Genomic DNA, 25,215 nt, shown 5'->3' with positions numbered 1-25,215 from the left:
CAGCCAACTCAGCCCTCCCTGGAAAAAGAGCATTCCCAAAAGCCCCACCCAGCAATTTCTGCCTACATTCCAATGTCTAGAAATTTGTCATGTGGCCATCAGTATTTGTAAAGGAAGCTGCGAAGTATAACTGTTCAATGAGGCACATTCAATGAGGCTGCCAGCTATAAAGAGGAAGTAGGGTAGGCAGCCAGCTGCTCATACTGCTTCCTCCAAGCCCCTGCACTGCCGTTCATCCCTTTAGCTCCTATGCTGTGCACTGGCCCCCAGGCTTACTAGCCAGTTTGATGCTTCTGCAGAGGAGTGCAGATGTGAGCATGTTCCCTGAGCCTGGCTCTCTCAGGCTGAGCCCCCTCCCATCAAGCCCCCACCCCACTGTGTCGCCTCTTGCTTTTAATTATGACAATCCAAACCTGCTCAGAAGCAGAGACCAAAATGCAGTGAATGAATAAGCCCATCTCCAGACTCGATTTGGCCACATTTGTTGCATCTGTCCTTTTTATTTTTTTTGCCAGAAATTTTTTTTAAATTTTTAACTCCAGTATAGTTAACATACAGTGGCTAAGTAACATTCCTGTGTGTGTGTGTGTGTGTGTGTGTGTGTGCTTATCACATCTTCCTTCCATTCATCTATCAAGGCACATTTGGGTTGCTTCTGTACTTTGCCAGAATATTTTAAAGTAAAATCCAGGCATGTCATTTCATCCTTACATCCCGCAACATTCATTTTTCAAAAATAGGGATGTTTCCCTGCAAGGCCACAATGAAGGCTCCCAAATGTCTCAGAAATGTCTTCCTATAGAAGATTCATTCTAATTAGGATTCAGATGAGATCTGATCATCTTCCCTCTCTTTAAGTCTTGCAGAGTCCCTCCATCCCCCATGTCCTTCCATTTTCTGAGTCTTGACTTATTGAGAAGTGGTGTTAAGTATCCTATAGAATGTCCCCCATTCTGTATGTGTCTGTTTGCTTCCTGGTCATTGTCATTTTTATTGAAACTATTCTTCTGTTCCTCATATTTCCTTTAATTAGACATAACCCTACATGCTTGGTATTCCACTTTGACTACCAGAATCCTTCCTACCTCCTTTCACAAGAAGTCCATGCTCAGTGGGTTCAGGTGGTGACTGCCTGGCCCTCAGTCAGATTCCCATCAGACATTCACCCAACAGCTTCTTCTGCTTGTGGATGCCTAAATTGATCACTATAGTAAGGGTGAGCAGTCTGGGTTTGGGTTTGGTTTGGCTTCTTTGCTAAGGTATAATTCATTTAAGGTGAAATGCACAAATCTTAGGTATACAGTTTGATAAGTTTCAATAAACGTATACAATTTTGTAACTTCTACCCCATGGTCTAGAACCTTTCCATCTGCCCAGACATTCCCTTTGCCCAAGAGACAGCACTGTTCTGTTATCACCAGAAAATCACTTTATCCATTCTCGAACCTTGTATAAATGGGGTCACATTCTGTGCTCTTGCGGTCCTGACCCTGTTCACTCAGCATCACATCTGTGGAATGCCAGTCACAGGACTCCCTTCTTTGTTGTCGCCGTGTGTATCCTATTGTGTGCATATGTCAACAGTGTATTATTCTCTCTGGAGTGGCTGGACATTTGGGTTGTTTCTGGATCTTCGATATTACAAATAATACTGCAATGAACATTCTTGCACATGCCACTTAGGGAAAGAAGTACTCCTTTCTCCTGGGTGTATATGAAGGGATGGAATTGCTGGTAGTATGTTTAACCTTAGTAGATACCACTGTGCAGTTTTCCAGAACAACTATACCAGTTTACAGCCCCACCAACAGGTATGAGCATTCCAGATGCCCCGCACCTCTATGCTTTTACTATTATCTGGCCCTTTAGATAAGTATTAGCATCTCGTATTCCCTGTGACCAATGAGGGTGATCACCTCTCCATATGTTCACTGATGACTCTGTGTTATAAAGTGCCTCCCTGCCTCTGCTCATTTTTCTACTGGGTTGTCCTTTTACTTCAATGATTTCTAGAAGCTCTTTACATATTCTGGAAACAAATCATTCACCAGTTCTAAGTATGCAAATACCTTCCCTTGCTTAGTAGTTTGCTTTTTCCTTTCTTGGTGTTGCCTCTTAATAAACAAACGTTCCTAATTTTCATGGAGTTCACTTTACCAGTCATTTTTTTTTAAGATTTTATTTATTTATTTTACAGACAGAGATCACAAGTCAGACAGAGATCACAAGTAGGCAGAGAGGCAGGCAGAGAGAGAGGGGGAAGCAGGCTCCCTGCTGAGCAGAGAACCCGATTCGGGGCTTAATCCCAGGACCTGGGATCATGACCTGAGCCAAAGGCAGAGGTTTTAACCCACTGAGCCACCCAGGCGCCCTTACCAGTCATTTTTGTATGGTTGGTACTTTTTGTGTCCGGTTTCAAAGCTCTTTGCTGACCCCACCCCCGAGGTCATGAAGCTACTGTATCTTATACAAGTTTTGTGTTCACTTTGCAATCAGGCCTACAAATCATCTCTAATCTAATTGTAACCATTTTGTTGGTAGATTCTTCAGATTTTCTCCTCGACACTCACATCACCTTGAGGTGACATTATTTGCCCTTCCTTTCCAATACTATGCTTTTTATATCTTTTTCTTGCCTAACTACAGTGTTGATTAGAAGTGCAAAGATGGGTATCCATGCCTTGTTCCTGATCCTGGAAGGGAAATATGCAATATTTCCCCCTGGAACTTTCTTGTAGATACCTGTATTCATTTCGTGTGGCTGTTGCACCACAAACTCGGTGGCTTAAAGCAACACAAATATGTTATCTTACAATTCTGAATTCAAAAGTCTGGAATTAATCTTACAGAACTCCTTCCAGAAGCTCCAGGGGAGAATCTGCTTCCTTGCAGTTTCCAGCTTAGAGGCTCACGCGTCCTTGGCTCCCAGCCCCTCTCTGGCTCCAAGCTAGCAGCACAACCTGCCCAGTTTCCGTGACGTCACTCCAACCTCCGCTTCTGTCGTCACACCTACTCCTCCTGCTTCTGGCCCTCCTGCCTCCATCTTAGTAGGACCCTTGTGATTACATCAGGCCCCTCTGTCTAATCCAGGACCATCTCCCGTCTCGAAGTCCTTCATCCCATCTGCAAAATCCCCTTTACCATATAAAGGAATCTAATCACAGGTTTGGGATTTAGGGCGTGGACATCTCTGGGGGCCATTACTGAGCTCACCATGCTTTCCCTTATCAGATTGGGAAGTTTCTTCCTCTTCCTAGGTTGCTATGACTATGATTTAAAATCAGTTTAGAATTGTATCAAACACTTTCACTGCATCCCTTGAAAAGATCATATCATTTTCTCCCTCATTCTGATAATGGGGTGTATTCTGTGAAACCATATGGAAAAAACCATAATGGGGTGTATTATGTGACACTAAATGTGAAACCAACTTGGCATTTGTGGAATGATCTGCTTCAAATGACTGCCAGTCTGTGTTGTAGGCTCATCTTCCCATTAACATATTTCCACTTGGAAACATTTCCCACTCACCAGACTGCACAAGCAGTTCCTGTTTTCAGAAGCCAGTCTCCACGGTGCTACTACAGGTTGAGCAGCTCACCTTTACCTCTCTGTCCCTCTGTTCCTCCTCACCAGGAGTAACGATATTTCCCACCTCAGGGTTGTTACGAACATTCAGTCAGGTGAAGTCTGGCCATGGTTAAGTGCTCCGTGCTGGCTAACTAGCATAATTAATGACTTCATGGGGCTGTGGGACGTGCAGCCCATGCATGCAACTGCCTCACAATCTGGGTACGGCAAGACTCTAACTTTTCCCTGCCTCTGTCGTCCGTGCTTAGTCCTCACTATTCTGAATTTAGGACCCCTGCCTGGGGTTGCTGGAGGAGCACAGGGAGTGAGAGAGAATGGGATGGGACATGCGGAGGGGCGAGCTGCGGCGGTTCTGTCCAGGTCCCTCGTGCCCCCATTGCTGCACTCAGAGCTGTCACTTCCCTGATACCTTCCTCCCCTCCAGGCCGGCCTACTTGGACCATACACCCCCACTTTACCCCATCCCCGCCACATTCCCTCTTCCAACCCTCCCTGGCAACTCCCACCCACTGCCCCCCCACCCAGAGTCATCCCTTCTTGTGCAGAGCTATGTGCATTCTCTGAATGTGTGTTACATCATTTCTGGGGACTGGGGTTGGCTTGGTAGGGGAGGCAAGCCATGTGCCCGGTGCACCATCCACACCTGCCTCCCCAGCCTCCCGATTCGGACAGAAAGGCCCTGAAGTCTCTCCCAGAGCTTCTCTAGCAGCCACAAAATCCGTGTGTAAAAGAAAGTCGTGATCAGGTGTGGGACAAGTGTCCACGCTCCAAACCCGCACAAGCCCATCCCACTTCTGTCCCTCCTCTCTGCAGGTCCCTGATGGCCCTGGGGCCGGCACCTCCCCTGTAACCTCTCCCTGTCTTGGGCCGCCCCCTCCTGCATTCTCCCGTCTCCAGAAGCCAGGCTAAGACCTACCAGAGGCTGCTGCGGGCTTCGTCCCCTCAGCGGGGCCTAGGAGCTGGTCATCTTTCTTTACTCCTCTCACTCAGATTTGTAAACTATTTTGACAGGATTTCATTCTTAGAGAAAATTTGAAAGAATAGTACAAAGATGTTGCGGACTTGGAGCTTTTCTGCCCCCTCCATACGACGGGTGCAGGCGAAGACCCTGGGGGAGCCGTCTAAGTGACTGCTGGGGTCGCACTGGCCAGAGAAGACCGCGCCTCTCGCTTCTGCTCTGGTCCACTCGGATGGCCTGAGCAGGATGGAGTCGGCCAGCTTCTCCACTTTCACTCATTCATAAGTTCGGCTCTCGTGCGGAGGTATTTTGAGACCCTCAGAGCATAACTTCAAATCCCCTTCACAGTCTCTTCTTGCTGGTGACAGTATAAAATGGGACAAACCTCCAGAAAGGCAGGTCGGCATGAGGCTCTGAAACTTGGAAATGCTTACAGCCCCTGGCCCCTGTTCCCCCTTCAGAAAGTCAGTTGCCAAGAGCCAGCCTGTGGTGGCACACCAGTGCCCGAGGCAGCATGTGGCTGCCACTCTTGGTCCCCCGACATGCCCTGGTGAAGTCCTGCCTTACTGTACCCCTTTGTAATTGCATACAGGGCTCTCACTGAATTAGTAATTTCCCAGGCATTTGCTGAAGGTGAAGTGTTTTTTTTTTTTAAGATGTGAAATTATTAAAAATAGGTGTTAGAAATTACTAGAAGCAATACCCCCAGAATGTCACCCACAGTTTTTTCAAAGTGGAGGAGTTATTTTGTTCTCATACTCTTTTACTTCTAAGAATTTTTTGTTTTGTTTTGTTTGGTCTTACAAGGAACCCTTTTTCCTCTAAATCGAGGATAAGGGGAGAAAGCATCCATATTTTGAAGCCCTTAGTTTGGTGCCTCTTGGGTTCTGTCCCTGCTGAGCTGAGCAGCAGGAACCTCTCCCTCACCCACAGGAGTAGGAGAGCAGCAGAGCTGGGGTCCTTGGCAGCCCCCATCTCCCAAATTCCTGCCTTGCCCTCCACCCCTTAGGCCTCAGGTGCTTTGCCTCACTCGCCCACAAACAGCCTTCCCCTGGGAAGCTCCTGGAGAACCCTGCAGACAGGGTATGTTCACCTGGTGTCCCACTGCCACTCTGCAGACAGGTGCCTCTGTTTTGGAGCTGGCCAACCTCCTGCCAGCTGGCCCCATCAATTCCTGCCTCTTGCTTCTCTCTATGGAATGGGGGTTCCTGAGACTTTAATTTAGAGGGGCCAGACGTCTGAGACACAGATTGTGCTGGGTTCACCAGGTCTCTTTCAGATGTCCATGTCCAACTAGGTTAAACCAGACAGGTGGGTTTATGGAGTTGGAAGGTCCAGGGTTGGACTTCAGGCACTGCCAGATCCAAGAGAACATTTGACACTAGCTTGTGCTTTCAAGTTCCTCATGCTGGGCTGGACGGACGCCAGGACTCCCGAGACACAGGCCACCATTTGGAAGAGCCAGCTCATCTCTCCAATGAAGCATCTCTCTCCCCAGTGTCCACAATTGCTCCTGACCGTTCCGCAAATCCTTTCCACATGTCTGGAGATGTGGATTTCTTCTTGCTTAGAGAACAGGAGCGGAATAAGTCTCGCGCAGTGAGTATCTAGGACTGATTGCCCTTCTCAGAGGAATGCTTTATTTTGTTTATTTATTTCGAGAAAGCACAAGTCAGGGGGGCAGATGGAGAAGGAGAGAATCTCCAGCAGACCCCAAGTTGAGCGCAAAGCCTGATGACCCTGAGATCATGACCTGAGCTGAGATCAAGAGTTGGATGCTTAACCGACTGAGATGCCCAGGCACCCCAGTGGCTCACCATTTTAAAAAAATCATTTCAAAAGCCTGACTAGCTCTCCAGTCTCTGACCTGTCCCACTGTTCTCACATGGTTTTATCACTACTGTTCCTGGGCCTTGACCAGGTGGGCTGTTAGAGGCTGCTGGGGCGTAGCCTCAACCATGAGGCTTTACTTCTGCTTCCCTTGCACCAGAGGTCATTGGCTCCCAAGACTCTCCCTGTCCTGCAAGACTTATCTCAGACCTCAAGGACCCTCACACCTCCCCCAGGAGACCACCACCCTCCCAACTGCTCCAGCCTTGCACAATCCCCCTCTCTGGAATTCTTGGAAGCCAGATACACACACAAACAAGCACACAGGCGCACACACACAGATACTCATGCCCTTAACAGTACCTGGGAGTCCTGGAGCCGGCCCCAACCCCCAGCCCCTGCCTTGTCTGTACCCCAGCATAGTCTGTCTTGCCTCCCCATCCAAGAGCCCCTTGTCCATTCTCACCCCCTGCGGCATGCAAGCAGCCCTGCAGCCAGTCTCGGGGAGGACTCACCTGGGGCATCTCCACTGAGAAGTGGTCAGCATGGGCCATGTTTCTGGGACACACTCTCAGGGGCATGGGCATGGCCAGTGTTCCAGGCTCCCTCCTGGGCTGACTCTGTCTGCCCCAACTCAGGGTTCAGTATCTGAGATTCCTTGGACAAGTGGCTCCCACTGAGACCCAACCAGTGACCAAAGATACATCAGGAAATGCACATTTTCCAGCCCCACTCCAGACCCCAGGGATCTTGAGTTTCTTTTGGAAGCTCAGATCTAGTTTCCCTGAACCTTGGAGGGTCAGATTTAGCAGATCACAGTAAGTGTGAATTTCAGATGAAAGAGGAATCATCTGGTAGTGAGTATGTCCCTGCACTACTGAATGCCATCTAACTGGGCAAACTGTACTTCCCCCGGGGACCCCATCTTCACCCCGCTCTCTGAAAATGCTCCCTGCTCACTTTCCTCTCAACCCGAGAGCTGTGTTCAAGGCATCCCAGGCGCTTCCACAGGCACACACAGCTCCACAGCCTTCCTGTGCAGCGACAGCACATGCAGGACCCCTCTCTCGGACCTTGGGGGCCCGGGCAACATGCTGAGGGGAGGAGGCTTGTCCTAGGCTTGGTGGGGGAGGGGGTAGAAATAGATGCTGGCCCCGCCCAACTTCACCTGGCCCCACCTGCCAGGAGCGGGAGCAGAAGACGACCCTGCAGGTGCACGAGAAGATGACATACTCGTCCAAAGTGTTGGCCAAGCACACCAGCCTTCGTCGGGAGCTGCAGCTGGAGGACGAGATGCAAGACCAGGAGACGCGCGCCGAGGCAGAGCGGCTGCGTGCCTTCCACGACCACACGGCTTGGAAGCTCTGCATGACCAAAGGTGCCCCCTTTTTCTGGAGTCAGGTCTTGCCCTTCATGCTTTTAAAGTGTTTGAAGAGGCGGGGCTGTGGTGCAATGGGGAATGTGGGGGTCTTCATGTCTGACCCTGCCTCCCACTGCCACACACATCAGTTCCAGATGGACTGCAAATTTAAAAGCCTTTGAATCCCAATATTGCCTGCATTTGGAACGTTACCGTGCACATGAATGCAGATTGCACACATATAAACAGTCCCTTAACTTGATGGTAAAGAGAGTCTGTGTGGCATGAAGTTCCCTGAGTTCAGATCTCAGTTTCAGCATTGAATGACCTCGCTATCCTGGGTGGGCTCTTCAACTCCTTTGCACAGCAGTTTCCTCTCCTGGCCAGTGACACTGCCGACCTTGCGGGTTGTATGATCCAACGTCTTTAGATGCTACATATAATTAGAAGGAACTGTATGTGCGTGTGTGTGTGTGTGTGAGCTCTTATTAGTTTTCTGACCCAGTAGGAAATCTTGAGTGCAGAATATGCATTAATATTCTACCAGCCCAGACAATAAAATCCTGGAACCCAGCTGGACTGCAGGTGTACTGAATGGGAATATTAATTAAAAAGACACCCAGCCTCCACGCCTGGCCCCATGGCTTATTTTGGGGTGGAGAGCCCCGAGCTCACTCTGACACTTTCGTGCCCAGCTCTGTGTGAGCAGGAACAGCAGCACTGCAAGGTTTTCATTTCTGTCTCCACCCTCTGTTCCTAAGATCTGGGAGAGGCAGGCTGTGTCTGGATGGGGAAGACTGGACTCAGCATGTTTAGGCACAAGACTTGTCCTTATCCCATATTTGACTTGCAGTGGGGAGCTGGGTCTCCTTGAGGGAAAGGGTCTTCCCACAAGGTGGGCCAGGGAGATAGAGGCCAAGCTGGGTCTCTGCCAGGCTTCTAGACTTAAGACTCCCACACCACAGCATCTTCCAGAAAGGAGAGGGTTTAAGAGATAATGCAGAGAGCCACATGGTTCCATGGCTCTTTCCTCAGTTCCTGGCCTCTCCAAAGTAAGGGCACTTCTAGGCCTTTCTTTCCAGAAAGACGAGAGAAGGAGGCTCCCATGGCCCTTAGCTCCAGCTACATTACCTCTCTGGTTGCCCTCCGGAAGGTGTTCCAGATACCCACCTTAATTTCCTCCCACCTGGCTGAAACCCTGGTGTGCTGACTTAGCATCTACTGAAATTGGATCCTGGGGGCTTAGAGTTCCCCAAAAAGAGATCATCGTGCCCCATTTTTCTCTCACCACCCCGATGCAGGTCCTGACCTAATAGGACTTTTGTTATTAGATCCTGTTGGATGAAATGTCCATGGCGGGGGGTGTCCAGAGTCTTACTCCAGGTGAGAAGAGTACTACACCAAGAGAGGCTGGAGTCAGCATAGGAAAGGACACCCCACCTGGCCCAGTCTCCAGCCATGCAGAGTGCAATTCATAAACAGAGCCTTCTTTCCTTTTGCTAGAGGCAGGGCTCAATGTCCCAGAGTCCCTGTAATAACCTGGGCCTCCTAGCACAGCAGATGGGATTGGCCCAGCTCGGGTCTCTCTCGCACTGCCCACCCCGCCCCCAGAGGCTTTCCTCCTATCTTTGCAGAAAGGAAGATGGAATCTGATAACATGAACATCTACATTAACCAGAAGCGGCAGATATTCCTCATCCAGGTTGGCCCACCTACAATGCGCAGGGGGCCCAGGGAGGGGGCTCTCCCAACCAGGAGCCTGACTCCCGCTCTGGTGCCCCTCAGTACGCCCTGGACATGAAGCGGAAGGAGATCCAGCGGCTGGAGATGCTGGCGGCCAAGGAGGAGGCAGAGCTGGAGCAGGCAGAGAAGTCCCTGGAGAAGGACGCAGCCTTGTTCGACGAGTTTCTCCGGGAGAACGACCGCAGCTCCGTTCAGGCCCTGAGAGCGTGAGCCCCCCGCGGAGGGGCAGCCCGCGCGCCCCAACCCCGTGTCCCCTGGAACTCTGCACCTGCGCCCAACCTGCCTGCATCCGCCCAGCCGCCCAAGGGGCCCCAGGAGGCTCCTCACCCCACCCCCACTCCCCCAAGGCAGTGTACACGCCCCCTTTAACTGTCTGCGGTTGGCTCCCTGCCCCCACCCCCATCCCCACCCCCAGGGCTGAAAAGGAGACCAAAGCAAAAGTGGAGAAGATCATTGAGATCCGTGAACTGACCACCCAGATCATGAACATCAAAAGGTGAGCTAAAGGAGAGAGCCTGCCCATCCTGGTCTGCTGCTTTTCCCTCCGCCCCTCCCAGGGCCAAAAGGAGCCCCCGTGCAGCACAGACCTCATGACTTCACCTCCCAGACTTACTAAATAGCTTAGGGACTCATAAGTTAGGGACTCAAAGCCTGCCTGATGCAGCTGCCCATTTTACGGATGAGGTGACAGAGGCCAAGAAAAGATTCAGTGACTTTCCCAAAGCCTCACTAGGAGGCAGGGCTCACTTGGCACACAGGGTCGCCAGGGTCCACGGCCACTCCAAAGTCACAGACCACTGTCATTGTGGAGGTCTGAGCCCCATTGGTCCCCAGTACAGCAGTGCTGCCATGCCTGTCCCCAGGAGAACAAGGAGCATGCCAGGCTTGGCCAGGCATGGCCAGGCTTCAGGGCCAGTCCCCTCTGGAGGGGTGTCCCAGCAGGCAGAGCCTGACCTCACCACCCTTTCCCGGGTCTAGTGAAATCTCCAAATTTGAAGACACTTTGCAGCATTACAAGATCTACAAGGACTTCCTATACAAGCTGTCGCCCAAGGAGTGGTTGGAAGAAAAGGAGAAGAAGCACCAGGATCTCAAAAAGACCAAGGAGGCCCCCGAGCCCCCCAAAGAGAACATTTCATTCTCCACAGGAGGGGACAAAGGTAGCAGAAAAGAGACAGCCAGTCCCTGGGCCCATCTAGGGCATGGAGACCCATAGGCTGGGCTCCTTCCATGCTTCACAAAGCCCCAGCCAGAGTCAGTAAGTGCCCCTTGGGGCCTGGTGGCTCAGCTCACACATCCATTCGAGTAAGATAGAGCCTGCTCTAACTCAGACCCCAGCCACGTTCCTCCCATGCATATCTTTCTGAAACTGAGGGGAAGAGAGCTGGGAGGATCCTGGGGAGCCCTGTGCCCTCAAGCAGTGTTGCTGAAATTCTGGCTCCAGCCGAAGCCATCTGGAACCCTCCCTTGCTTCCTGTAGGACCAGGGAACAAGGGCAAAACAAGCTCTAGAGGTATGTGGCTGCCCCAAGCTGGAAGAATCCTGCCCTGGACTGGGGTATGTGGAAACCATTCCTCTGCTTCCTCCAGATGGGCAGGGCCCAAAGAAACCCTCGAAGTCCCTGCCGGTGACCCGGCTGAGGCGGCTTCTATCCAGCTCCATGAGCCTCCAGTACAGCAGACAGCCCAGCCTGAACAGTGAGCTGGACCCCAAAGGGTGAGTGGGCCTCGGGTAGGGCACGGAAGTGGCTGGGGCCCGGTGGGGAGTGCTCTGCAGTGGCTCTGGGCTAGGGGTGCCCAGGATGAGCCCAGTCTCTCTGAGAAGGGCGAGACCATGAGGAAGGGCTGTTCCCAACACAGAAGCTGTGTAGTCAGACTTAAGCACCAAAATCAAAATGTTTTCTGAAAAGTTTTATTTCTGTCCGGTTCGATCAACTTATGCCTGAGGTGGCCCACTCAGGTGTTAATGGGACAGTCAGGTATAAACGGTGCAGGCAGCCAAATTGGGCACAGTGAACGGGAAGACATATGCCCCCTGCCAGCCTTCGGTGGCCAGGGAGTGCTGGCCAAGGAGGTCAGAGCTCCGGAGCCTTTCACGAAAAGCCAGAGTCTGGATTTTTACTAAAATTACCCAGATTTAAGTGTGACACTTACTTTGGACAAACAGAAGCCTCAAACACATCTGCGAGTCAATGCAGACCTATCCCTACCCCACTTAAAAACCTCTCTGCCTCTAAGGCCAGAGCCATACACCCCCCCCACCTCCCCCTGCTGCTGGGTCACCCCCCAGTTACTCTTCCTCCCTCACTGAAAACTTGTTTAGTTTTAGGAGTTTGCTAAGTGATACATTCAGAAAAATCACAATCGTATAGAAAGGTATAAGCTGAGAAGTCTTAGCCTCCTGCCCCCAGCCCCAGGCTTGGCACACCTCCTTCCAGCCCCCTCCCCACTCAGACTGTTGGGCCAAGAAGCCACAGATGGCACTGCAGCGAGACTGGTTATCTACAGGATATCCTACCAGCCATTTGGTTTTTTTAAGATGTATTTATTTATTTGACAGAGAGAGCACGTGCGCATGAATGGGGCGGGGAGGGGGACAGAGGGAGAGGGAGAGAGAGAATCCTAAGCAGACTCCCCACTGAGCCTGAGACCATGACCTGAGCGGAAATCACAAGTCCGACACTCAACCCATGGAGCCACCCAGGCACACCTCTCCAGCCTTTTAATGTTAACAGTACATTGAACCATAAGAAGTTGCTGTTCAGTAGCTCAAATGAATACCGGCATGTCCTCCTGATTCAACGTAAATACAAGCAAAGGTTATTTTCTTACGCCCGTCCTTCCTTTTACTGGAGAGCTGACCCTGTGTATCTTGCTATCTGTCCATAAGTGACACAGCCGGGGAGCGCTGGAGGTAGTCCTTTCTCAGCTTCCCTCGTCTGTCTAGCCCTGGCCTCTTGGCGCTACTGGAGCGATATTAATATGTGATTATGGGGAGGGATGGCTACCAGGTGCTCGCCTTTACAGGGCCAGGGGCCACTGCCAGGGTCTCACCTGTCCTATGCAATCTGGACCATCCCCTCGGGCCAGCCTGGCAAGACTGGAGAGCCAAGGGGCGCCTGGGTGGCTCGGTGGGTTGGGGCCTCTGCCTTCAGCTCAGGTCATGATCCCAGGGTCCTGGGATCAAGCCCCGCATCGGGCTCTCTGCTCTGCAGGGAGCCTGCTTCCTCCTCTCTCTCTGCCTGCCTCTCTGCCTAGTTGTGATTTCTCTCTGTCAAATAAATAAAATATTAAAAAAAAAAAAAGACTGGAGAGCCAAAGCAGGTGGCTGGCAGGTGGAAACCCAGGGAAGAAGAGCTGTTGCTGCAGCATGATCTGAAGGCAGTAGGCTGGCAGAATTCCCTCTTCTTTGTGGGAGGTCAGTCTTTGTTTCTTCAGACCTTCAACTGATTGGACGAGGCCCACCCACACCACGAAGGGTCATTTACTTTACTCAAAATCTACTTATTTGTTCATCTCATCTAACAAACATCTTCACAGAAACATCTAGAATAATGTTGAACCTAGGCAAGTTGACACAAAATCCACCGTCCCAGGGCACAGGGGTAGGTCTACTGGTTGTGCATAGTCATTCCAGTGTCTGACAGTTCTCTTAGTCATCCTGGATGCTCTAGCCAAAGGTCCTGCCTCCTCCTGGGATCAGGTTCCAACTCCAGTGACTCTTGCCCCTTAGCCTCTCCAGCACCATCTCTGGGACCACCAAGCACCTCTTACACATCCTGGATTTCTTCCTGCAGTGCCTGACCCCCCACACACATATGCCCACCAGTGTTCTCCAGCCATGACCAGTGACCACAAGACAGACCTCCTGCCCCAGCCCCCCTGCCCCTTCCCCAGCCAACCCCTGCCTCTCTCCCTGCTACTTGCCTCCTTGCTACTCCAGTCAGCAACCCCCAAGCTCCAGTGCCTCCTGGAGGGCACCCACATGACAGGCGAGAAAATGGGGTCACATGGAGCCAGATGTAATTGGCACCCTCAGGCCCAGAGCCTACAGGAGCTGGGAAGCTTCAGCAAACCAGTGATGTGATCAGACTTAAGTCTTTTATTCTTTTTCTCTCATACTTATGCTATGTCAACAGATCACAAAAAAAAAAAAAAAAAAAAAAAAAAAAAAAAAACCTTAACTGAACAACTCTTGAGTTCTTACACATATATGTACCCATGTAATCACACTCAGGTCCAGACATAGAATATTCCCGGAGCCCAGAACTCCCTCAGGCCCTCCTCATTCAGACCCCACACCGGTGCCTTCACAATTTTTTGTCTTTGTTGCCCTGGGACGCTCTCCCTGTTCTGAAACTCGGCGCACCGAGGACAGCAGCAGTGGGCTCTCGGGGCCGGTGTCCCTTCACTGAGCATCTGTGCGGTTGTGTGCGGCGGCAGGTGGCTCTTGGCAGTTGCTGCTTAGTGTCCCACCTCATGAAGAAGCCCCACTCTTTGGGTCCTCTCTCCAACTGGTGGCCTTTTGCGTTGCTCCCAGTTCTTGGCTCTTCTCCTTAAAACTGCTGCCAACATTCCTGTACTTCCATGCATAAGCACTCTCTTTTGCGTGAGCACTATGTTGGTTGGAAGTAAGAGTGGGACTGCTGGGGCACAAGGTGAGTCAACGTTGAGCGTTAGCAGCTTCTGCCAAACAGACTCCACATTTGCTGCTCCGGCCGGCACCCCCACGTCCCGCCCCACATCAGGTCAGATCCTGGGATCATGCTATTGTAGGTTCCCGTCTGTCTTGGTATTCTGGCAGGGTTGTTCAAAAATCATGTCCTAATAGAAAATGTGTCGGTGGGTAAGACCAATACATCATGAGATGATGTCATTGAAAAGGTGGTTTTTACTCTGTTCTCATGAGGAGGGGGCACGCCACACAGCCTGGGGCCACAGGGGGAGGCAACCAGCTGGGTCTGGAGGAAGAGGGAGTGCGGGAGATATGGGCAGGAGCCTTTCTTGTGGTTTCTGCAGGAAAGAGCAAGTGCGCAGGGTAAGTGGATTTAGGATTGGTGGGCTTGATTAATTTTAGGGCTCTGGGGCCAAGGGGTGTCCTCAGTTATCTGGCCACCAGGGCAGGGGAATAGTGACCCCAGCTATGAGAGCTCGGTATTGGTTGGTTTGCCCCTGAAAAGCATATTCAAGGGTGTGTCCTTTACCCTTTCTAGGAATTGGCTAGCCCTGGGAGGGACAGTCTGTCCAGTCAGGAGTCAGCTCAGCCACAGGGGTGAAAAGATCAGAATATGGAGAATAAAAGACAGGAGTCCTATGGGGGTGGGGGTAGTATCTCATTGCGGTCTTCATGACACTTTCATGATGACACATATGATGGCTACTCAGATAGCCTCCTTTATGAGGTGTCTGTTCAATTTTTGTACATATTTATTGGATTATTGGTCTTCCGCTTCTGGTTTTCCATTAGTTCTTTATATATCTGGATGCCAGTCCTTCGTGTAAAAGTGTAGTATGACTATATTTGCCCGGTCTGTGACTTGTCTTATTAGTCTCTCAGTGTTATTCTTTTGAGTTCAGTTAGCCAATCTTTGCTTTTATGGTTGGTGAATGTTGTGTCCTATGTAAGAAATCTTTGCCAATCCCACTGAAATAGTCTCCTTTGTTTTCTTGGAAGCTTTCTAGTTTATCAGCTTAGGTAAGTGTGGTGGCACAAGGGTTGGAGAGAATGGGTGGCCCAGGAGCTCAGGAGCCTCCCCGCCATTCTGCTGTGCAAGGTCTGTATCTTCTGCTCTTCCCTTAAGTACACCATCCTCTCTCCTTCCTTCTCTACAACAGCCTGCCAACCCTTCCCCATGGTTCTCTCCTCCACCAGCTCCTGATCTCTGTGCCCCTGTGAGCATACCCTGCTCCCTTTGATGTTCTCCTCACTCAACCTCCCACATCCCAAACTGATGTTTCTTGGGCTGCAAGGGGACCTGAGTGCTACCAGTTTCTGAGCTCACTTTCCTCGTTATGCATCATGGTTGTGCCTTGTGGAGAAGAGTAGCCACCAATGGTGGGCCAGGCACAAGCCTCAGGTTAACTTGGATCCCTGCAACCCTGGCCAGTGGGAATTGTCTTTTCCAGTTCCTTGTTGAACAGAGGCTCTAAGAGGTTAGCTATGCATGCTTCCCCTGCCTGCATTGCCCTCAGCTCAGGAGCCTCACCCTCAAGGCCCCATGCTGGGGCAGTCCCTCAGAAGAGAGGTCTAGGATCACACTACCTGGGTCCCTCTATCTTTTAGCCATGTGACCAGGGCCACTGAGTACAGTTGGGCAGGTTGTGGGCTGCACAAGGCATTCAGTAGAGAGGGCAAGTGGGGGCTAAAGTCCAGCCCACCCCACAGAAAATGCCCATCTGGAGGGCAGACTCTCAGGCACCTTATGGGTCAGCAGTGCCCTGCAGGTGACCTTGAGCAGGTAGCCAGTTCTCTAAGCTGCATGTTCTTCATTTGCCAAATAGACATCAAGTGTTCAGTATGAGCCACAGGCCTGGTGGGTGCTTTGGTTGTTATTGTGGCCCTTCCTCTGGGAAGTCCTCAGGGTTCCCCCTCTGGGATCCCACAGAGTCCTGCACTTACCACCTTTCCCTGTCACGTAGGTCAGAGCCTGGAGTCAGGCAGGCCTCAGCTTGGGTTCTTCTGGGTGGGGCCCAGATGCCTCTGGCTATGAGCCTGCCCCACCTGCTTCTCAGCCCCCAGAACCAGCACATCCAGGGCAAGGGCAGAAGGAGGCCAGGAGGGGTGATGAAAGCAGGTTTGGAAGTCGGTTGAGGTTAGGTCCCCTCCAGCAGGACCTCCCAGGTCCCCACGCTGAGTGCTCAAAGCTCATAGTTTTCCCCGCAACCCTGAGGGTCAACCCAGGATAGTCCCTGCCCCTGTGGGGTTCTCAGGGTCAGGCAGAAGTGACTTCGAGTATCACAGGAGAGCTCTGAGTAGGACCATCAAGGAAAGTGCCAAGGGCAAATCTAGATAGGGGAGGTGGGCAAAAAAGGCCCTGAAGGTTGTTCTTAGAAAAAGAATGGTAAATGGGGCGAGGCAACTCTAGCAGTGGGAGCTGTGGGTGCAAAGGTCCTGAGGTAGGGTCAGCAACCAGAGAAACAGAAAGAGAGCTGGTAGGAACAGGGGCTGAGTAACTTAAGGGGTAGCAGAGGGAGGTGAGGGGGCAGTACGGGTCCTATAGGCTCCAGGAAGGAGGCTGAGTTCTATTCTAACTGAAATGACATGAACTAATTGAATTTTGAAACCCTCCCCTGACTGCTGTGTGACATGTATGGGGCCAAGAGGGAAACTAGTGCCCTCTCCAGGTCAGCTGGTGGGAGGAGAAGGGGAGGCTTCCCCCTTGGGGGTAAAGTAAGACCACCACCAGACCTCTGCCCCCCAGGCTGGGCAGCAGTGCCCTGACCCCACATCTCTCTGCAGGTCAAGCTCTATCTCCACCATGTATGAGGATCCAGGCAGCGACGGGGAGGTCAGTGGCCCCGCTCTGGGTGGGGCTGCAGAAGCTAGTCCCCCTGTGCTGCCCAGCCAGCCTGCACACATGGCTCTGGTTGCAGGAGCTGGAGCTGTACTTCACAGATCCTCAGCAGCTCCTGGACATCTTCATGAAGCTGGAAGAGCAGAACCTCTCGCTCATCCAGAACACACAGGAGATGGAGGAGGCCCTGGATGATCTGAATGTCACCCTGAAAAACACCCAGATCCGCATGTAGGTCTCCTGCTGGGGCTGATTGGGTCGGGGGGAGGAGAGCTTTCTATCACTGGCTGTCATCCTGGGACCCCATAGCCACTGGGAGCTGAGCTGTGCAGCCACCCATCCGCCCATCCAGGGCTCCGGCCCTGCACTAGCTTCCACTTTCTGGAAAGCTCCACTGGAAGCCTGACTCTAGGAAGAGGTCATGCCCTGTTGGGCAGGGGAGCTGGGAGGGTGGAGGGTGGGAAGAGGTCAGGTAGGTGGAGACACATGGGGCTTGTCCCACCTCCACCCAGAGCAGCCTGCAGCCAGCAGGAGGCATCAAGGAGTTCCCACCCAGGGGCATTCTGCTGACGCCAGGCCCAACAGGGCTGGGCCATATCAGGCTGGGGCACTAGGTGAGGCTGATCAGGAGCAAGGAATCATCCCTTCACACCCAAACATGGGGTGAGCTCCTATTCTGGGTCAGGCCCAGGTCAAGGTTCTCCAAGGATAAGCAAGGCCTGCCTCATGGAGCTGATATTTGATGGAGACAGACAGACAGGCCCACAGTTGTGACTAGTAGATGCGACATGTGCCAGAGGAAAATAGACAGTGATATGAGAAGGAGACTGAAGTGGAGGGAGAGGGCAGGGCTCCAGGGGAAAGCATCATTTGACCCGGGCACTTCCTGAGCATGGGAAGCTGCACAGACATCTGGTGGAAGAGGGTTCCAGGCAGAGGTAGAGCAGGCGCAAAGACTTAAGGTGGAAGCCAGCCTAAGGCTTTGATGCCCCCTAGGAAGTCATGTTCTTGAGTATCCATGTCTTGTTGGCTCACGTGCTGCCATGGAGAATTTCCTGCCCAGAGTCTCCTGCAGGTGATGCAAAACCACCAGCACGCTCAGGCAAGACTGTGTCTCCTAGAAAGCTGGGAGTCACCCTGAAAAACACCCAGATCCACATGTAGGTCTCCTGCCAGGGCTGACTGGGTGGGGAGACATCACTGATGTTTTTCAGGGTGACTCCCTTCCATCTCAGAGAGAGAGAGAGAGAGATGAGCTGGGGAGATGCAGGAAGCCTCCTAGGTTCCTAGATGCTAGGAACCTGGCAACAGAACACACACACATACACACATTCAGAGCAGAATCCTGGAGATGAGCTCCAGTTGCTGGTCTTTAGCCAGCTGAGCTGTCCCTGAGCACCAGTACTTTATTATTTCCAGGAGAGTCATGGCCTGTATGCATTAACTGTCATAAACTCATCTGACCTATCTGAAGAAAAGAAGATTTTATATATATATATATATATGAATAGGCCTGTATCGAGGAAATCAAGCCAATTTTTTTATTATGTTACGTTGGTCACCATACAGTAGGTCATTGGTTTTTGATGTAGTGTTCCATGATTCATTGTTTGCATATAACACCCAGTGCTCCATGTGCCCTCCCCTGAGGAGGGCTAACTCATCTCCCCATCCCCCTCCCCTGAGCCAATAATTAATAACCTTCAAAACAGAAAGCACCAGACCCAGATGGGTTTACTGGCAAATTCTAACAAATATTTAAGGAAGAAATTTTGCCAATTCCCTACAATCTCTTCCAAAAGATAGAAACAGAGGGGATACTTTCTAACTCATTCTGTAAGACCAGCATTAACCTAATTCCAAAACCAGGCAAAGACATCACAAGAAAAGGAAATGACAGACCAGTATTTCTCAGGAACACAGATGTAAAAATCCTCAACAAAATATTAGCAAATTGAATGGAACAATGTATAAACAGAATTATACATCATGATCAAGTGGAATTTTTCCAGGGTATGCAAGGCTGTCTCAGTGTTTGAAAATAAATTAATGTAATCCATCATATCAACAAGCTAAAGAAGAAAAATTACATGATTATATCAATAGATGCAGAAAAAGCATTTGATAAAATCTAACATCCATTCATAATAAAAGCTCTCAGTTAAGTAGGAATAGCTTCCTGAACGTGATAAAGAACATCTACAAAGGCTTACAGCTAATATCATACTTAAAGTTTTTCCACTAAGATCAAGAACAAAAGCAGGGATGTCTTCCTCTTTAGTTTTCTTTCAGTTAGCAAAAACAGGTACTAATGAAGATGTTTCATAAAAGGGAAGTGGCGTAATACAAAGTTTAGAAAAGCAGGAATACCTGTTATACAGATGGGGAAGAAATAAATAAAGCTTTTTGGCAGATGACATGTAGAGAATCTCAAGGAATCAACTAAAAACTCCTGGACTAGTAAACCATTATGGCAAAGTCACAGAACACAGAGTTACTAGACAAAACTTCATTTCCTATGTACCAGCAATGAAGAAGTGGAATTTGAAGTTTAAAATATAATACCATTTTCATTAGCACCCTCAAAAAAGAAATGCTTACATATAAAACTAACAAGGGGCACCTGGGTGGCTCAGTTCATTAGGCATCCAACTCAGCTCAGGTCATGATCTCAGGATCATGAGATCGAGCCCCAATTTGGGCTCCCCTCTGAGCATGGAACCTGCTTAAGATTCCCTTTCCCTTTCCCTTTGCCCCTCCTTGCCCCTGCCCCACTTGCTCAATATCTCTCTCTAAAAAATAAAATAAAATAAAATAAAAAATAAAACTAACAAAATATGTACAAGATTTATATTAGGAAAAATGCAAAATTATGATGATGGATCAAAGAATTAAAAAGAGCTAGTTCATGTTTATAGGTAAGGAAATTCAGTATTGTCAAGATATCAGTTCATCCCAACTTGATCTATAGATTTAACACAATCCCAATGGAAATCCCAACTAGTTATCTTGTGGATACTGACAAACTGATACAGAGAGACAAAAGACCCAGAATAGCCAACACATTATTAAAGGAAAAGAACAAAGTTGGAGGACTGACACTACCCAACTTCAAGACTTACTATGAAGCTACAGTAATCAAGCCCTGTGTTATTGGCAAATAAATCAGTGGAACAGAATAGAAAGCTCAGAAGCAGACTCACATAAATATAGTCAACTAATCTCTGACAAAGGGGCAAAGTCTATACAGTGGAGCAAAGATAGGCTTTTCAAAAAAAGTGGTGCTGGGACAACTGGACATCCACAAACAAAATAATGAATTGAGACACAGACTTTACATCTTTCATAAAAAAAAAAACTAGCTCAAAGTGGATCATCGACCTAAGAGTAAAATGCAAAACGATAAAACTCCTGGAAGATAACATAGGAGCAAATCTAGGTGACCTTGGGTCTGGTGATGTTTAGACACAATCCCAAAGTGATAAACTAGATCCTATGAACGTTAATAATTCTGCTCTATGAAAGATAAGAGAATGAGAAGACAAGTCGCAGGCTGGGAGAAAATATCTGTGAAATACATATCTGATAAAGAACTGTTATCCAAAATATACAAAGAAGTCTTAAAATTTAACAATAAAAAATAAATAATATGATTAAAAATGGGCCAAAGACCTGAACAGACACTTCATAAAAGAATAGATAAAGATGGCAAATAAACATATGAAAAGATATTCAACATCAAATGTCATTAAGGAATTGCAACTTAAACCAATAAGATACTACTATCTACACCTATTACAATGGCCCAAATCCAAAAGACTAACAGCACCAAATGCTGGTGAGGATGCAGAACAACAGGACTCTCATCCATGGCTGAAGGGAATACAGAATGGGACAGCCCCTTTGGAAGACAGTTTCTTACAAAGCTAAACATACTCTTACCATATGATCCAGCAAGCACACTCCATGGTATTTACCCAAAAGAGTTAAAAACTTATGTCCACACAAAACCTGTACATAGATGTTTATGGCAGCTTTGTTCATAACTGCCAAAACTTGGAAGCAACAGAGATGTCCTTCGGTAGGTGAATGGATAAACAAACTTGGCACATTCCAACGAGGGTGTATCATTCAGTGCCAAAAAAAAAAAAAATGAGCTATTGAGCCATGGAAAGACAGAGAGGAATCTTAACAGCATATTACTAAGTGAAAGAAGGCTATTTGGAAAGGCTACAACTGTATGTTTCCAGCTGTAGGACATCCTAGAAAAGGAAAACTATGGAGATGATGAAAGAACTGGTGATTGCCAGGCCTTGGGGGGGAAGAAAGGATAAGTAAGTGGAACACAGAGGACTTTTAGGGCAATGAAATGACTCTGTATGATACCCCTAATGAAGGATACATGTCATTATACATTTCTCCAAACCCATGGAATGCACAGCACTTAGAGTAGACCTTCATGGAAACTATTGGCTTTGGGTGATAATGATGTGTCAGTGTACGTTCATTGATTGTAACAAATGTATGTTGATGGTGAGGGAAGGCAGGTGGGAGGAGAGAATATTTAGGAAAGCTCTGTACCTTCTGCCCAATTTTGCCATGAACCTAAAACTGCTTTTAAAGTTGAAGTCTCTATTAACAAACTTATACAACAATGAATGAGAAGTCTGTTTCAACATTGGAAGAATGTTTCAACATTGGAAGATTAGAGACAACATACCAAAAAAAAAAAAATTCCCAGGATTCTTCACGGCAAAATTATTCATAATAGGCAAGAACAAGAAACAGCCCACATGCTGGGGGCACCTGGGTGGCTCAGCCGTTTAATTTCAGCTCAGGTCATGTTCTCAGGGTTGAGATGAAGCCCCACATCAGGCTCTGTGCTGCTCTATGGAGTCTGCTTAGAATTCTCTCTCTCTCTCTGCCCCTGTCCCTGTCATGCTTTTTTGTTTGCTCACTCTTTCTAAAGTAAATAAAATTTGAAAAAGAAAAGAAAATGAACAGCCTGCATGCCCACAGCAGGGGAGCAGACAAGCCATGTGCATGCTGTAACAAATGACTGCACACAGAGTGCCTTACAACAGATGTGTCCCCTACAGTCCTCGAGACCAGAATTCCAAAATGGGTCTTCCCAGGCTAGAATCAAGGCACCAGCAGGACTTGGTTCATCTCTGGAGGCTGAAAGGGAGATCTTTTTGTTACCTCTTCCAGTTTCCAGAGGCCACCATGACTCCTTAAGTTTTCAAACCAGCAATGCCAGCTGAGTCTTTCCCACACCCCCTCACTCTTGACTCTCTTTCCTGCCTCACTCCTCCATTTATAAGGATGCGTATGATGACACTGGGCCCAACCAGACAACCCAGGTTCATTTCCCCATCTCCAGGTCAGCTGGTTGGCAGCCTTAATTGCATCTGTCGCCTTTGTTCTCCCTTGCCAAGTAGTATAATATATTCACAGGGTCCTGGGATTAGGGCGTGGACATGTAAAGGGGCCATTACACACTATAGAAATCTACTCAGCAATAAAAAAGGAACAAGCTGTTAACACAGGCAACAATGTGGACAAACCTCACACACACTGCACGGAAAGAAGCCAGGCACCAAAGACGACTGACTGTATTATTCATGTGAAGTGCTAGAACCAGCTGTATTGGTTATCAGTTGCTGCATAACAAATCATCCCAAAACTTGGTGGCTTAATATAACACACATTTATTTCACCCTTTCTGCGGATCAGGAATCTGGGCTCAGCTGGGCCGGCTCCTCTGCTCCGGAGCGCCTCATGGATTGCTGTCCAGGTGAAAGCTGGGCTGCGGTCATCCCAAGACTGCACTTGGGGAAGGAGCCACGCTCCAGCTCATTCACGGGCTGCTGGCAGGATCTGATTCCTTGCTGACTGTAGGCCAGAGCCTACCCTCAGTCTCTTGCCACATGGGCTCTCTGATACAGCAGCTTGCTGCTTCAAAGTGTACAAGCCAAAAAGCCAACGGAGTGAGTCTGCTAGCAAGATGGAAGACATGATCTTATGTAACCTAATCACAGAAGCGACATCCCATTCCACATGGGTTAGAAGCAAGCCGCTGGGCTCAGCCCACACTCCAGGGTGTGAATACCTTTGAGGAGGCAGGTGTCACCAAGGGTCATCTTAGAGGTCTGCTCATAAGGGAAAAAAAATGGAGACACAGCCCGTTGGGTGCCTGTGGCTGGGGAAGGTGGGGGGAGTTCATACAAAAGGGCATGAAGAAATGTTGGGGTGATGAAAATGATCATTGTCCTCATCATGTTAGTCCTTACACCAGTATATAAGTTTGTCAAATCTCATCAAATGCCACACGGATTAAATCTCAATAACAGTATTATTGAAGGCTAACTTTGTCACTTGCCTCTCATTGACTGGGTGCATAAGGGCTGTAGGATGAGCCATGTCCTCCCTCCCTGGCTGAGAGAACAGCATCATTCATTCTTGGCCAAAGACGACTGGTGTGAGGTGGGTGAGACAACCAGGGTGCAATATTTAGAGAGGTGCGTGTGTGACCCCAAGGGTGAGCACTTCCTTGAATTTTCTGCACTGGGCCCTAGCCCCGTTTTCTGCCTGCCTTGCTGTGATCTGTTTGAGATGCTCACTCCACAGTTCCTCCAGTTGAGGGCCAAGGGGAGCCAGCCCAGGAAGATGGACCCCTGGATACAGAAGGGAGCACAAGGACCTCAGGACAGCCTGCAGTAAGCTGCAGAGCCTGAACACCAGCATCAGCTCGGCACTTCCAGCGGCCAGATAGGTGACGGGACTCAAGAGAAGAATGAGCAGAGCTGCTCAAGCGAGATGAAGCCCAACCCAACCCTTCCCAGATTCTGCCACATTGACCAAAAGAACAGAAAAGAGAAATTAAGCCTGAATCCCTTCCTGGAAACCATGCAAAACTTCCTCCGGGAAAACCCAGCCCAGCCAGTTAGTCGGAAAAGGAGCAGGAAGCAACTCAGACTCCCTGTCCCTGCAGTGAGTCAGGGGTGGAGATAAGGATTGGTCTTGCAGCAGCCAGAGCCCAGAGAGCAAGGTGAGCCACACGGAAGGCATCACGAGCTCCAGAAAGAACATTCCAATGCTGACCTCAGGCTAAGGTGAGACCTTGTGTGGGCTGAGTCTTGGTAGCCATGCTAGACACCTGCAACCATGACTGCCCCTCAGACATGAGTTCCATGGCTCAGAGAAATCCAGCCTTCCCCTCCACCTCCAGCCCAGGCTCCAACTGGACGCATGATCAAAATGGCACAACTCCTCTGAAGTCCCTGGTATTGAACTTGCACCCATGTGCGTCTTAAAGGATACACAAACAGGAACATGTCACCAGAAACACGAGAAGAAACATTCATTAAGGGATGTGTGTGAGAAATCCAAGTAAATGTAGATCCTAAAGAATTGGGAAGCTGCACCCCTACCACTCGAGAGGCAGACCTGGGAGCGACAAGCCCACAGGAGGTCAAGACCACAATGAGGACTGGATGCAGCCCGCCATCGAGTGGGCAAGGGGGACCATGTTAAGCTGGGGACAGCTCGCAGAACTCTGAGGGAAAGGACAAGATGAAGCAATAGGACCCCAGGGGGCCATGTGCAGGGCCCACGTGGAAAGAATTCCAGGAATGGCTGCACACGGAATGGAGGAGCAAAAGCCAGTGTAGTGACGGGTGAAAATTTCCTGGTGCTAAAGCAAAGACCAGGCCCACACGCAGGGGACGGGCTCACACTACACACCTCCCACAGGGTTTAAGAGTGAGCAGAACAAGCCACAGTGCAAAGCAGACAATGAAAATGAACAAAAAGCCAGGCACTCAGGGGGTGTCTGGGTGGCTAGCTCGGGTAAGTGTCCAACTCTTGATTTGGGGTCAGGTCATGATCTCAGAGGTATGAGATTGAGCCCCAAGTCTGGGCATGGAGTCTGCTTAAGATATCCTCTCTCTCCCTCTCTCTCTTGTTCCTCCTCTGCCCCACCCCACTTAAAAAAAAAAAAAAAAAGGCCAGGTACCCATATAGGAACTGGAACTAAGTATGTGTCACCTGTTTCCTCCAGGATCCTAAATGCTGGGCAGGGTCTAGCAGAGCACTGCTCTTGAGTGTGTGGAGGCAAAGGGGGTCTCTATTTCTTTTCCTTTTTCAATGTGATAAAATCCACATAACACAAAATTTACCATCTTAACCACTTGCAAGTGTCCGGTTCAGTGGTACGAA

The 25,215-nt window shown here is 49.5% G+C and overlaps 1 protein-coding gene across 1 annotated transcript in view; it reads left to right on the top strand.

Moving 5' to 3' along the window:
- The first annotated feature begins 6,065 nt into the window (after positions 1-6,065).
- Positions 6,066-25,215, top strand: part of CFAP100 (cilia and flagella associated protein 100) — a 30,283-nt gene continuing 11,133 nt past the window's right edge. The window contains exons 1-9 of the mRNA XM_032842841.1: positions 6,066-6,148; positions 7,565-7,757; positions 9,374-9,441; positions 9,525-9,688; positions 9,898-9,978; positions 10,461-10,642; positions 11,072-11,198; positions 16,941-16,989; positions 17,075-17,226. Of these exons, the coding sequence (XP_032698732.1) occupies positions 6,089-6,148; positions 7,565-7,757; positions 9,374-9,441; positions 9,525-9,688; positions 9,898-9,978; positions 10,461-10,642; positions 11,072-11,198; positions 16,941-16,989; positions 17,075-17,226 (1,076 nt within the window). The 5' untranslated portion in view covers positions 6,066-6,088. The remainder of the gene's footprint in view (positions 6,149-7,564; positions 7,758-9,373; positions 9,442-9,524; positions 9,689-9,897; positions 9,979-10,460; positions 10,643-11,071; positions 11,199-16,940; positions 16,990-17,074; positions 17,227-25,215) is intronic.

Source organism: Lontra canadensis, unplaced genomic scaffold, assembly GCF_010015895.1.
Source record: "Lontra canadensis isolate GAN:19392208 unplaced genomic scaffold, GSC_riverotter_1.0 scaffold133, whole genome shotgun sequence".
NCBI classification, from domain to species: Eukaryota; Metazoa; Chordata; class Mammalia; order Carnivora; family Mustelidae; genus Lontra; species Lontra canadensis.
This window is presented reverse-complemented; position numbering and strand designations above follow the sequence as displayed.